The sequence below is a fragment of the Heterocephalus glaber genome, unplaced genomic scaffold, assembly GCF_053883595.1.
Source record: "Heterocephalus glaber isolate CG9 unplaced genomic scaffold, H.glaber_assembly_v1.0 deba00001509, whole genome shotgun sequence".
In the NCBI taxonomy this organism is placed as follows: domain Eukaryota; kingdom Metazoa; phylum Chordata; class Mammalia; order Rodentia; family Bathyergidae; genus Heterocephalus; species Heterocephalus glaber.
In genome coordinates, this window is record NW_028258325.1 from 15,010,064 (window position 1) to 15,025,568 (window position 15,505).

The 15,505-nt window shown below is 33.2% G+C and overlaps 1 protein-coding gene across 4 annotated transcripts in view; it reads left to right on the plus strand.

Moving 5' to 3' along the window:
* Slit2 (slit guidance ligand 2) overlaps positions 1-15,505 on the plus strand; it is a 342,324-nt gene that overhangs the window by 210,481 nt on the left and 116,338 nt on the right. For all 4 annotated transcript variants that reach the window (XM_087187403.1, XM_087187404.1, XM_004847219.3 and 1 more), the window contains exons 5-6: positions 18-89; positions 12,644-12,715. In XM_087187403.1, coding sequence (XP_087043529.1) covers positions 18-89; positions 12,644-12,715 — 144 coding nt within the window. The remainder of the gene's footprint in view (positions 1-17; positions 90-12,643; positions 12,716-15,505) is intronic.

Here is a 15,505-nt window from a genome sequence, read left to right on the forward strand (position 1 = left end):
TTTTTGACTGTTTTTAGTGATCTCAGTGAAAATCAAATTCAGGCTATTCCAAGGAAGGCTTTCCGTGGGGCAGTTGACATTAAAAATTTGTAAGTATATGCATATATATATATATATACATGTACATAGTTTTTAACTTATACTATTTTCATATGTTAGCATATTTTCTATTTTTATATTGAAGAAATTGTCATCAAAAAGGGATGGAAACCTTCATATCTTTATCCTTGCTTATGAGACATTGTAATAGTAAATTTTAAATTATTGTTTGAAGAGATTCTCATTTAGAAGATATCTGGAAATAATTCATTATCAAATTTATTCTTTAGACCTTGTTACTAATCTTTTGAATACTGAAATGATTTGATAGAGGTATTTACCATCCCTTTTGTTTTCTTTTTTCTGCTGGTATATTTCAGTCACTCCTTCTTAAGTTGCTATCAGTGTTTACTTGAAGTGAAGTATATGAACTATTTTTTCTTAGAAGAGTAGATAATATTTTCTTTTTAGAGGTATTTGTAGCCCAGACTTACAGTTTGTAGAGATTTTAAATCACCATTTTCATTAACTGTCAAAATTATGTTTTCTCAAATGTTTTTTCATCATATTTTCATGATATATATATTGTCTTTTAAAGTTAAAAAAAGAAAAATATGTTTCTATATTTTTTCTTGCTGAATCTTTAATCTGGTTTGTCCTGGAGAAATGTTTTTTAAGTGCCAATAGCTCTTAAGGTACATTTCAGATTTAAGATCTCAATGACTATCTTAATATTGTCAGTATATCTTTTATAGATTTTAAAATACCATATTAGTCTTGAAAAATGGTGGTTTTTAGTTGACTGAATGTTAGCACATAAAGTGCTTCCCTTAGCTTATATAATATTTTAGAATGTAGGGAGCAAAGACTGCCTCAGCGAGTTGAGATTAACTATCAACAATCCATTATTTCTTAGCTAGTAACAAGCACAGCAGGCACTTTTTCAAGAATTAGCTGATATTCAGAATTGTCCATGGTGGAATTCAGGGCTCGTCTTCCAGTAGCAGAAGTGAGATGGGCATTTTCTCTTGTCAAAGAAGACAGCGCGTTTATAAAGCCAGAGATTTTGGCCTCTGCATCGTCTTCTAAATATAAATGGATTTTCTATTACATTGTACTTTCTAAATGAACAGGAAATGACATAAAAGTACAAATTTGTAGATGTAAATGTATAGAGCTATCAAAAGCATGACTTTGTTTTTATGGTCACTCAAGTTAAAAGGATTTCATTTGCTTTCTTTTTATCTTTGCTAGCTAGGGCTTGGAGAACTCAACTGAGGTAGTGATGTAAGGTGGCCAAAACTGTCTCTATATTATGTTTACTTCAAATAGCAGAGGGCTCCCTTTGGGCACTACTCCCCTTGCCTTTATGTCACTGTAAACGTATACTAGTAGCTGTAGTTGACCACCGTTTGGGGATATTATTTGCAATTTTATAGAAATATTATCTCCCCATTCTCTGTGTGTATTTATTTGTGTATTTCTGGGAGTTACTGAGGATCAAACCACTCAGCTATATCCCTAGTCCTTTTTATTTTTTATTTCAAGACAGTTTCTCAGTTGCCCAGCCTTACCTCAGACTTGCAACCTTCCTGCCTCAGCCTCTCCAGTGGCTAGGATTAATGATATAGGCCACTGCACCCAGCTTACCTCTAAATTCTTAAAACAGGTGGCTTATAATCTTCTTAATCAAGACTTTGAAGGTTCAAGCCAACAAGTAAAACTTCTCCCATATTTAAGGATGCATTTGTTAGTAGGACCAGTCATGGTGAATTTCATCCATATGTTTCTTCCTTAACCTTCAAAACTAGTTTTGAGATTAAAGCAAAAAGAAATGTTAGCCATTTGCTATGACGAATGAGTATTTTAGACCATTTTATCCTTGCATGCCTTAGCTTTCCCTAAATTTAAAAACTGTTGTTATGTGTGCGATAAGTATAAGATTAAAGTTTAGAGAGTTGTGCTGTTTTGGATTTGTGAGCAAATCAATGAACTTACCTAGCCATATTCTTGGTTTTATAAAATGAATGTATATTTGGATTGTTGTGGTTATTCAGGAAATAAGATGTGAAAATAAAACAGTAAATGGCTATGAAGTTATAGTACAGTATTTCATCCTGTGAATATTCAACAATCAAACATTAGACGATATCTCTGAAAAATGTGTAGTAAGGAGGCAGGAGTGTAGAGCATAAAACTAATAGCAATATTAGGAATTGATCCGATTACTCTGTTATAAATCAATTAGAACTGAGCTACAAAATAAAAAAAAGAAAAAGATACTATAAAGTATGAAATGAACATACACAAGACCTAGATTTGTAAAAAAGACTTTAAATACTATAGAAATTGAAGAAAGGAAAAGATAAATGTATTGTTTGAAGTTATCAGAAAATGCTCGGGGAAAGAAAAATATAAAAGAAAATACAAAGAAATCTAAGAACGTTGGATTTTATTGCATATTGGTTTGTAGAAGTAGGTAAGGGTGAGTTGAGAAAGAATTTCAAAGGAGACTGGTCTAGGCCTGATTTCAGTTTTGATTGAATTGAATATTAAAAACAAAGTGTAGTGTGTGTATGTGTGTGTGTGTGTATGTGTGTGTGTGCGTGTGCACATGTGATGTAAGGAATTGTGTGACCTTTCTTCAAAAAGCAAAGCAGTATAAGTCCGAAATAATAGGGGTAAGAAGCAGAGGGATTTCAATGTGAGAAAGTGGAGTAGAACGAGATCCACATAATTTCAACTTTGGAGCTTTATGTTACCACGGAAGTAAAAGAAGCTTAAAGGATTGTGTGTATGCTGAACTATGAAAGTCAAAAAAGGAATTTTCTCCTTTTCTAATTGTTTTCCATAGAACATTGTAAAATACAATGATAGCAACATTGAAGTATCAAAATGCATTAATAGATACAGCTAATTACTAGGGTCATAACTATATAATTTTGCAATTTAAAAATTAGTTCAAACTACTTTGTTTTAAAACAGATTTCACATCATATGAGGCATGTTTCGAAGTTTAGATTTATTCGAACTTAAAGCTATTTGGTAAAATATATTATAACTGCAAGTTAAAGTCTAATTTACATTGTTATTAAATAAACTGGTGCCCATAAACTACCAATTAATGATGCAACAAAATGCCATTAATATTACTGTTATATATGTTCAGTGTGAGAAGTAAGAGAGGGGTTTTGTCCTTGTTACTGTCCCCGCGTGTCCGTGGTAGACTGGACAGAAGGAATATGTGATGTCTCTGCACCAGGATTGGACGAAAACAAGTGAATAAGAAGAAATAGGGAGACAGACCTCTCTCAAAAGGGAAGGGAGCCAAGAGATGAGGGAGGAGGGGAGGAGCAGATGAAATATAAAGTTAAGACATGTTATACAAATGCACCAATTCCCCGTGAGGAATGCAGTTGTTATGTACTGCAAACATGCACTAATGAAACACAAAAATAAAGGAATACATGCTTTTGCTGTGACAAGACTGGACAGAAGAAATATCTGCTTTAGCTGTGCAGACCACATTTTCCGGAGCACTGTCCAGAAGCCCAGGCTGAGGCATTCAAACAGGTCCATTGGACTTCCACCACCAGGCCTTGTTCACAGCAAATTCTGGTTACTACAAGATTTCCACTTGAAGCACTTGCTTTAATCTTGTTGGCTAAATATGCTCAAGGCAGCATCTTGACAATATGAAATTGATGCTGTGGAAATGTTGCAAATTAGCAGATTTTATTCCCTTTCCTTCAGGCAAACCACACTGAAACTGTTGTAGACAGATGGGCATTTATCTTGTTCTTAAGCATCTCCAGGGAGGATTTCATAGAACTATTTTGCTTATCTCTATTAATTTCCTAACTACCTTAACACCTTTTACATTTTATTTTGTTACTTTATTTTCTCCACCCACAATTGAAACCCTTTCATTTTTTCTTAACATTTTAGAGAGTGAGATGTGAGAATAACAAGATCATTAACATACCACTAAATGATAGTTTTATGAGAGTCATTGGCAACACTTTTGCATAGAATTGACATCTGTGTTTTTAGTCATAAAGAAAATATGAACTGAAGTATTGACACCATGTCATTACTTACTGATGCCTCACCAAAATGTTAGCCAGTGTTTATAGAACTTCCCTTTAGAAACTTTGTATATATATTTAAAAGATTTGGCGGGGATGCAGTAAAGCCATTGCTTCCTTCTAACCAAATCTTGAAAGAAGACATATTACATTGTACATTATTTTGTTTTCAGTATCTATATGGTATTTACATTTGATTTAATCTTTTTGGAAAATAGTCATATTAAATCTTGCTTCATAGCTGAAACTTGTGAGGTTAAGCTTCAAATATATACTTTATGAACATTAAGATATTTCAAAAATATCATTTTTTAAGAAAACATTTCCAGCTATACTTAACCCATGATTTAAACAAAATAATAGTAATACAAATATGTATAAATTAAACTTAAATAGATTACTAATTGTATTGACATCACAAACTCTTTATTTTTAATTTCTTTAGTGAGTTCAATATTAATATTTAAAATGATTAAATCTCGACAAGGATTTTTTTATGTATTGTATAAAGCCTGCATTTTTCTTTGTTTCATTTTGTTCTAAATGTAAGCATACTCTATGGTCCAAGAAAACTATATTATTTGTTGCTCATTAATAAATATACCCTAGTTGCTTATCTTATTCCATTTCCCTTAGCCCTACACCCATTAGAAGTCTTCCCCTCCTTTTCCAGGGAAAATAATACTTGGTAAATAATAGATTGAGGAAAATGTTTAAAATTGTTCTTTTTCCATATGCAAGTAGTGTATAGACAAATGTTTAAGTCACAAAATGATTTGTCATGATTCTCTCTGTATAAGTCATGATATCATTTGAAAGAAAAAGATGTATGGCCATAATATTTTAGGAAATAAATTGCCTTCAATTTGTGATACATATTTTATTAGCATTTAGAAGATTGTACAAACAGGACAGAGTTAAACTACACGTTGTTACAGAGCTATATAAACTACTTAGACATTTCAGATTCTGCTAGAACTATGTCTTCTCCTCCCCTTCCTCCTCTTCCTTCTCTTCTTTTATTATTAAACTTTATAGAAGAGTTCACAATTCTATCAACAGTACAGTACATAGAAAGATATATAAATAATTGTAGTTTTACTTTCCTTATTATAAATATCTTTCTTATTTCTCTTCATTTAAATAATTTATGATGATAAAGGAGCAGGATTTGCTTGTATAATATAGGCTCAGTATATAATGATTAGAGAGAAGAATGTATATGAAATGTGCCACACAAATGTAAAACTTCATATACCTTGGACATGTAAGTTAAGTCATAATTAGAAAATGTCTACTTTATTCAGTTAGTTTTCATGTTTAGTACTTTATTTTTCATAAAAATAAAACCCACTGATTTTCACATGGAAATTGTAACAGTTTTGACCCAGCTTCTTCATGCACTGTTTTCAGTAAGCCTGAGGCCAAAAAGACCTTTGACCTGTAGTTTGTTTCCCTCCTTTATGGGGCCTGCTGTCCTTAGCCTTAGATTAAAATTCGGAGGTCTTCAATAGGGCATAGGACCCTCTGAGCAAAGATGTCGAGGTGGCTCTTCATTTACACAGATAGAAAATGGAGACACATGTCATTTTTTAAGGGCTACCTTGTCCTTTTAATGCACAAGAGAAGTTTCTGTGGATTTTGATGAAAACCAGGAAGTGTCTTGAGTACCTAAATATAAAAAAGGGAAAAATCAACTCCACAGATACAGCTTTTGCGTACCTTGGGAACTGTCCGTGGTTCTGTAATCTTCCTACTTTGCACTCACATTAAAAACACCCTCTGATCTAAGAGAAACTAGTAGTATAAATGAAACAAATTAGTATGTATATTGAAGTATTTTTGAAACACTTGAGTAGATAATTTGGAGAATTTTTTGAACTTTTCTCTGCTTTCTATGTCTGTATCTCCTATTTTGTGCTCTTATTTTCCCTCTCTCTATATTGGTATCTTTTATCTGTATCTATATCTATATCTAAATCTGTCATCTATATCTAGATATTAGTTTCTCATATAAGAGAAACCATGTGATATTTAAGCATGTCTGTTTTATTTCACTTAGATTAGAATTATGATACATTGTATTAACTATTGTTCTTTAAATACTTTGTTATGAAATTTTGTTTTATTTTTCATAGAATTAAGAAGAATCCTTTTATATGTTCTCTATTACTATCTAATTGTATCACATTAAAATAAAAAAATCTGAAAGAACACTCTCTGAAAAGTGGTAATCTCCAACAACCACGATGAAATTTGCTGCCAAAAACCTCTTAAATGTTTAATTTTCAAAATGACTTTAAGCAGTTTTTCTTCAATAATGCATTGGCTCTTATAAAATGTAATTTATGCAATATATCATAAATACTTTCAAATCAAAATAAAACAAAAAATAGGAAAAACTGATGGAGTGACTGGAAATGCAAGGTATGTATTTAAAGAGTAGGAACTGTTGGGACATTTCTGTGGCTGCCATGATGTCCTGTGGGACACAGCACAGCTCAAGATTACTTGCTTCTCCATCGTTGAACATACCTTGGAGCTACTGTAATAGCCTGCTAGTTGAATTTTGCCCTTCAGTTTGTCTTCTCATTAATTTTAACAAAGACGCCAAATTTCTTTCCATAAAGCATCATTTTTATCTCATCACTACATGTTTCAAACTAATTTAGCTTATTCAAAGAGTATTTAGCACCTTTATTATCAGCACTATAACAAAATCCTGGGGACATAACAGCATGTTGTTCTATTTCTGCAAGGTCTATAGGATAAACTTTACCTGACAGGCGAGTGAGTTTTAGTGGGTACTACAGCCTCCAGCCCCTCTAGACACACTGACTCGCCCCAAATCCTCTCTACCTAGGGCCAGGGATTTAGCTCAGAGGTGCCGTCGCCTGCCTCACAAGTGCAAGGTCCCGAGTTCGATCCCTGGTACCAAACGAACAAACAAACAAACAAATCCTGCCTACCAGCTTCTGCTTCTACAGAATCCACATACCTTCGCTTCACTCGGGTCAAAATGGCCTCTCTTTTGTAAATGTTCATTGTGAACATGCTTACACTGTTCTTTGAATTATTCCCCAATGTAGTGAATACCCATTGTTTTGTGTAACTGGATTCTACCCACGTTTAATGATTGATTTGTTTTCATTCTTCATTTCTAACTACTTGAACCTAGAGCGAATTCTTCTTTCTTTGAGACTTAATAGTACTTTTCATCTGCCAGCCTCTTCTTGAAATATGATCATCAATTTATCTAGAAACCTCCATTTGAAGAATAAAAATATCTCCTGAATCTGTTTTTCCAAGCATTTGAGTTTTGAATGAGGATTTGGAAGTACATCCATCTGAATGTTAAACAATTATTGAAATACTTGCTGCCTACCATGTATAAGTTATTGAACTTTTGTGAACCTAATATTCTCACCTTTAAAACAAGGATGAAGCTAACATTTAGCTATCCACTTCCTGTGAAGAATAATGAGATGGTGACAATTTGGATCCTGCCATGTGTTTTATGTTCGATAAATGTTAGCTGTTATTGTGGTCATTCAGTTTCTAGCCACTGTGATGAGTTTGCTTAGAATTAGGAGAACTTGACTGCCAACCTAGTTGTTTTTCCTCCAATTTCTTTTAAGAGGTATGTCTGATAATATCTATTAGAATCATCTCTTACTTCTTCCCAATCAATATATAACTTTAGATGATTGCAATAAAAATCGACATCTCTTATTTGTAAGAGAAATCGGATGTTGCATGAAAGATTGTAAAGGGATTAGATTCCCCTAAAATTTAAATTATTTTAGATCCCTTAGAATAGTCTTTATGGTGCTTGTTTTCTTCACCAGTGCCCTGGTTAGTACTGGTATGCTTTTGTGCTGAGAGAAATTATATTGTTACTGAAATTATATTAAACTGTTCACTTGGATCAGTTTGTGTTTTTTGTACTCTCATGTATTGTAATTTAAATATTATAAATATATATGTATATAATTTATATATACTTTATATATAAATATAAGTATTATAAATAAATTCAGACTTCTCTTTAAAAATATCTGTTGGCAGTGGAGTGTGGTGGCACAGGACTGTAATCCAGCTACTCTGGAAGTTGACACAAGAGGATGGCAAGTTCCAAGCCAGCCTGGGTAACTTTTGAGACTCTGTCTTAAAATATGGCTGGTGATGTAGCTCAGTGGCAGAGAAACCCTGAGCAAAATACCCAGTGCCACACACACACACACACACACACACACACACACACACACACGGAGAAAGTGATTTTAAAAAACTATCGGCCTAAGATTTGTATATTTAGGCATTTACACTAAGTTGAATTTTATATACACAAAGAACAGATAAAAGAGATTTCACTGTCCTTAATGGCTGTTTGTTTTCCTTTTCTCCCCTATGACTCAGGTTTCTTTACAGTAGTGAAATGTTATTATTCCCTTGTATTGATTCTAACCCCTTTAATGTGTTTTAAATCAACTAAATTTTGGGAGTCTTTCATCTTACAATAGTAATATGAACATGAACCAAACTATTTCTAGCCCCTAAAACAAAGCAAAATGTAACAAAGCTAGAGGATAGTCATAATAATTTAGTTAGGACATTGACAGATTCTGCTTGTTTAGATATTATTGAAGATTTTTTTGTTCTGTACTGTTTCACAGTTTGGTGTATTTCATGTGCTCTAACTCTTAAAAAAGAAAATAAAATAGCAATATGATCTTTTACTTGGACATTGCAGTGAAATTTGAATTTTCTGTGAGCAGGAACATAGACAAATTAAATGAATATAGGAAAGTTTTATATGTATAATTCAGACGTAGTATGATATTCAAATTCTAAAGGATAAATAGGACATTTCTTAAGAAAATTTTAATAGAACAAAATGCAATATCTTCAGCTGTTCTGTTTAGGTTCCAACTAAGCAACTATTTAACCTTTTTGTCACTTAATATTCCTATTTTTAAGATTTTTGTTTAGAAACATTATAAATTATCTCCTATAGCAAGAATAAATCAAACTCTGAAACTAGGCTAAATTGTTTTTAGTACTTAAGAAAATCAGGTCAGCTTTAGAAATTCTATATGTGTGAGGCAGAGGGAGACGCTGCTTAATGTGTGGGTTTCGTTGGCAAACTGCATTGTCTAAGACTAAGTTTACCAGTCCTAGAAAAAATCAAAATCGGCAGCTGAAATTATCGCTGGGTATCTGAAGATCTTCCCTCCACCACTGAAAAGAGAGTCATAGAACATTAATATTTAGAGATAATCTTTCTTTTTAACCTTGTCGTTTTCAGAACACTAATGCAGTACTTCAAAACCCAAGTTTATACATTTAGGAGAGTGAGGGACCCAATCTAGAGGAGACTGGGCATTTGAACAGAGAGGGAGGGAATGATTGGAGGTAGCAAAGAAAAGAGAAGTCACAGAAGTCTGTGCTGGAAGAGACGGGCTTTAGGTCTAAAGAAACCACTTAGGGTACTAGATGGTTCTTTCTCACAAAAAATAAGAAAAGCCCCACCTTCCTTGTCCCTGAAGCAGAAAAACCTCCCAAAGCTGTGTATTATGCCCTTATCATTTGGATCATGAAAAAATTTACCCTGTGTCTGACTAAATAGTTGAAGCATTTTTTGAGAATTGAAATAAAGAAAGGAAAAAACCCTGCTCTTGTTCTGTCCTTAATTCAGAATAATTTCATGGCCCAGTTGGAAATCACATCTGAAGAAAATCAGCCTGTCGCTAAATGCATGGCTGAGAACAGATCCTTTCCTGTTTACAGAAAGTGCAAGCACCCAGGGCTTGAAAGGTAGGAAAGAAGGACGTGAACAGAGTGAGAGAAACAAGGTGCAGAAAAGGAATCCAGAAACCCTGAAATAAATTACCCGTTTGCACAGTTCTGACAGTTACTGTGAGCCGCACGCAGACAAATGGGCGTCTGTGGAGAGACTTTCTCAACTTCAGTCATGTGGGCACAGCGGTTCCATAAAACATACCTTCAGAGAGCCCCAAATCCACAAATTGGTGACAAAATTATTCATCTGCTTGATTTTGGTTGTTCTTGTAAGTAACTGTCATGAAATGTCTTTGTTCCCGGGAGATTTTGGTGAATGGAGATCTAATAAAATTCAGAAAACTTTTAAGGGAAACTTTGGTTCCATGCAAGCCAAGTGTCCTGACTGCTTTACTCATAAAGCTTTGATTTCTGGTAAGAAGCAAAAGCAGCATGTAGCTGTGTAGGATGTCAAAGAGAGGTGAAATAACCAAAGTTTCCAGCAACATTTTGACTTCTCATATAAGGAAGGTAATATGGCTCGAAGTCCTGGTGGGACAAGATTTGCTCTAGGGCTCTCTGGCAGGCTGGAGTGGGCCCTGTGTATTGTATGCATGATTTAGAAGAGGCTGTGTCAGCACTGATTTATACATTGACAGCTAAGGATAATAAGATATGGGCAAACATACAGCTCACCCTTTTACAGATTAACCTGAAGACTGCATTAGGCAAATTTGATAGCATTAAAAGATTTTGCCAATTTGTCTGGGAACAATTTCTCTTTTGTAGTGTGTCAAGGGTAACACTCCATGCCATTGTACTAATTTAAATGGCTTTGATAAATTGTTGAAGAGGTTAGAGAATAGTAGTGTTGATATATATTTAGCCCTTTAAAATAAAAAGGCTATTAACTTAATTGTTAAATAAATCTAATCTGTAAAAATCAAAAGTGCTCAAGAATGTATGTGTTTTCTTGGAACCACAGCAGCCATATTACATCATGAGGCTCTAAAAGTTTTCTTGAAAAAAATAAAATTATACTTTTGCATTACTTCCTAATACATAGGAATGCTTTAGGCTCTTATGGTAGCATCAGCGGTAGCTATTATTTGCAGAAAGCCTGAGTTTATAAAAGCAATAAAATTATATCTTCTCTGGGGTGTACCTGTTTTTATATTGCATGTCCTAGAATACCATTTGCATGACATCAAGGTAGTCTTGTGTATGATTGTGTCCCCAGGGGACCTTCTTAAAAATGAGATGTATATTTCATGAGACATTTTCTATGCACATAAAGTAAGGAATCTGAAGGGTCCCCTCTGAAAGTCACCAGATTAAATCATAGCACTTTTATGCAGTTGTCTTATAAGAGAAGCAGGTATTTTACAGGAATGTTTAAACAGTTCTTTAAGAACAGACTCAAATATGAATTAGCCCCTTTGGTGAATTCCAAGCTTGACACAAAGACAAGATTTGTTCGTATTGTGATCACAATCTTACACCTATCTATCTGCATTCCCTCAGCAATTCAAGTAGAGTTGACAGCTCACCTATTAGAGGAAGCATTTCTATCTCAAGTGAAGCATTAAGATACTTTTTCTTTACTTGAATAATAATAGCTTTAAGCATCAAGCTACTAGATTTAAACAACTATTTGGAAAAAAAGGATAGTACAGATAAATCTTGGTTACTTAGCTGTTCATTTCAATCAACCAGTGCTTTAGTATGAATATGGAAGTTTTAATTCCAAAACAAACAGCAGGGAGAAAGCAAACTTAACGAAGTTTGGAACATCTTGTTTTTTCCCTCCACGGTTGAATTTTTAACACAGAATACTTAACCTACTGGAGAAGATTCATTTGTTGGAATTATACATTATTTAGAAAGAACTGGTATAAGTTTAAACTTTTCACCATAGATACATGTAGTATTTTAACAATGAACTTGTATATTTCTTAGGGGTTTGGGCTACAATTAGCACTGTGAGAAAAGTAGCGGTTTTATTAATTTCTTAATACTTAGAAATTTATTTTCTTGGAGAGTAATATAATTTTGAAATTCTCTTAACTGAAAAAATGCTACATATCCATTGTGGAGAGTTTGAATATAATCATAAAAACTTGTATTATGAGAATAATGCACTTTAATACAAGACAACTGCTAACTTTCTGAAGTGACTAGCAGGGAGATACAGGGGCTACCATTTCTCCTTCTTGGTTTGGGGTTCTGGAAGGAAAACTGCTTTTAAAAGAAAGAAACCTAAAAGTAGTCATGCTCTTTCTTGCCAAGGATAGTGAAATTAACATGCAGCTGGGCTTGTCTGATAAATGGATTCTGTTAGGTCACCAAGGGGTACATGTGACATTAAGTGATTTACAGTCCTTTACCTTAATGAAATTGTTTCAGCAAGATGACGCTGAAAGCTCTTAATGGATAGCTTTTCTTGATGTAATGAAATTGCATTCCTATGGCATTTAATATAAGGTGCAGTTATTAGTTACTGGAGCCTTCCCAGGGCTGCTATTTGTACAGACAGTTCAGAACAAAAAGATTTCAGTAGCCGCGTAGAGAGGCCAGAATGGTTTTTGACATTCTTAAGCAGATGAGTGTGCTTGTGAAAGCATTTCAGTTAGTGCCTCCGGGGCTTCGCAGACCCTTCAGGAGTCTTCCTGTCACCTACCCTTGCTACTGTTTGTTCATTCCCTTTACATATATTCTTGTACTCTATTTAACAGGCAACTGGACTACAACCAGATCAGCTGTATTGAAGATGGGGCGTTTAGGGCTCTCCGGGACCTGGAAGTGCTGTGAGTACTGCTTATTTCTCTTACTCATTTAACAGGAGCTTTGTGTCTGGAGAATAGGACAGTGGAGGTTTACCTGCTGGCTTAAGATGTGTGTCAAAATGGTCCGCTAAAGAGATATCTTAAATAAGAGTGCAGAGTCCAAATGTATGTGTGCAAAATCTTGTGTTTCCTGTCTTTATATTTAGGCAAAGTTGCATATTTAAACAAGAACACTCAAATATTCTCCTTATAATAAAATACTCTCCTACAAGACATAGGATTTATGAGAATCCCCCTAATGGCTAAATATTCAGATAAAATCTTTTTGTTAGAACAATAACATAAAAAAATATGCCTCTTAGTAACTGATGTGTTGGTATATTCTGTACTTACTATGCAATAAAAAGAAATTTTCTCACTTGAAAATGTAATTTTTTCCTGACTAAATACATAAAATCTTCATAGGGTTATTTTAAAATATTTCCATTCTGACAAGCTGCTTATTAGATCCATTTTTAAGTCATCACTACTGACTTGTAAATAAAGCACACAGACTTGAATTATAATTGGCACCCTCTTACACTGGGTAGACATAGCTAAAAATATTGGTTAGAGGCAACTAAATAATCTCTATAGATATTTTTGGTTTTATTTTATTTTTTATTTTATGGAAAAACAAAATCTTACAACAAAATAACAAGAGTATAACAACATTTAATGCAGTGTGTACCATTATTTTCACCTATTGACTTTGCCTTAGTAAAATAACTTTACTGAAATAATTAATTTTAATAAAATAAAATTTAACCAAAACTATTCCTAGTATAGCACTTTTTTCCGCCTGTATTTTCTTGGATTTTTTTTTCTATGAAAGATTTACATTTCTATATTTTAAAATATACTCAAAAATTTCCTTCCTGAATAAACATATTTTCATCTGTTTTATTTTATCCTTGACACAATTTGATCCAAAACCTAAAACTGAACTAAACGTGAAGGGTTTTTTAATATTTAGTTCATTTGTTGAGAGTCATCTGAAATCAGCAAATTCTCCTGAAAGAAAAGAAAAGAAATTCATTGCTTTTTACATTAAGTTTCAGGAGTAGACTAAAATTCTGAAAAGAAAAATCCTTTATTTGAACTGCTTGTTTTAGCAGCACTTTCTATATGAATTTAAATTTCTTGCAAGTAAGTGAATAAAATTTCTAGCTGGGCCATGTACTGAGTTATTAACTATCTTTAAAGCTGTGTACCATTATTGATATAAATTGTGAAATATAAAAATATATCCTGTTCTCTAAGTACAGCAAGATTGCCTTTATTTCTGTTGATAATAGTCTAACTTCTTTAAGAAAAACATTCAGAGTGCCTTTCATACACTTTATTTATAAGATCATTTTTACATTGTATACTCCACCAACTTTTAAGATACGAAACTCGCTGATGCTACTTCAGAAACAAAGTAATTACGATACAATATGATTTCATGGTAGTGGTCTGATGTCAGACCATAGTCAAGGTCACTAAACTTTGTATGTGAAAAGTCATTGACAGGTTACGACATTAAACAGAGTAGATCAAGCCAAAAACTCTGTTAAGTCAGTATTCTTAACCACAAATATGACTGTCATTTTATGAAACATTTGCTGTATATTCTGGCAGAATTAAATTCAATACAGTACTTTATTTCTCTTGTCAAAAGCTTAAATTCTTACTAGATATGGAATCTTTCAGTTTATGTATTCAGTGTATGTACACATTGAGTATCTAGGATGTATTTTTATGGATGGATGGATGGATGGATGGATGGTCAGACAGACATTAGAGAGAGAATGAAGAACTAACTGTGCTAGGCACTGAAATATTTAACCACAAATAGAGTAAATTCATATTTACACATTTCCTATAAACTGAAATCATTATTTTCAGAAACAATAAGCGTGAAAATATTATCACCTCTACATTTTTGTCATCTTTCCAAAATACCTGAAAAGTGATTTTAACAAGAACCGTTGTTATGAAACATACCAAAGAGTGATAAACAAAGAATGATATTTCATAGCATTAAAATAGAAATTTAAAATGTTGAGAACTCATTTGAGGAGTTCAGTATATACACCACAAAGAGATATATACCATAACGAGAGCCTGTTGAAGAAAATCATTTAAATTATCACCCAATAGAAGCAAGTATCAATGTTTTTATAAAGATTTACATATTTTATATTAACCTTTTATGAAGTCATGAAGATATTATTTTCCTATATGATCGTTTTTAAATCTTCACATTTTGAACAAACTTTTAAAAAATTGATGAAAAATTAAAGGCAAAATTGGATAACACTCAGAAAAGACCTTGATTACACTAAAATCTCTCGTTAAGCACATAAGATGTTTGCCTGTTATGTATTTACCCTCAGAATGGTTCCAGGATGAAAGTTATCTGCTTAACTATTAGCAGTAAGACTCTTTAAGATGTGTCTTTTTATTATGTGGAAATAAGAAGGGTCAGTAACTTGCACATCATTTTTCGTTTCTGATTACTAGTGTTTTAGGTTTTTATTTTATTTTAATTCTATGAATAATTTGTGAGCATGTAACTCTCCTGAGGCAAAAAAGGAGAAGATGAGGTGATTGTTCTATGTCTATGTTGAACATCTGTTCGGTTAGTATTCATACTGTGGTAGAGAGGGCAGATAAAGTCCCAAGAAGCAAGTGAGAAGTCACAGTAGATGAAGGCAAGGAGGCAGCTCATCATGTGTGTGTTCATGGTGAATTGACTTCCAATGGCAGGATGTAGAATTGTTTATT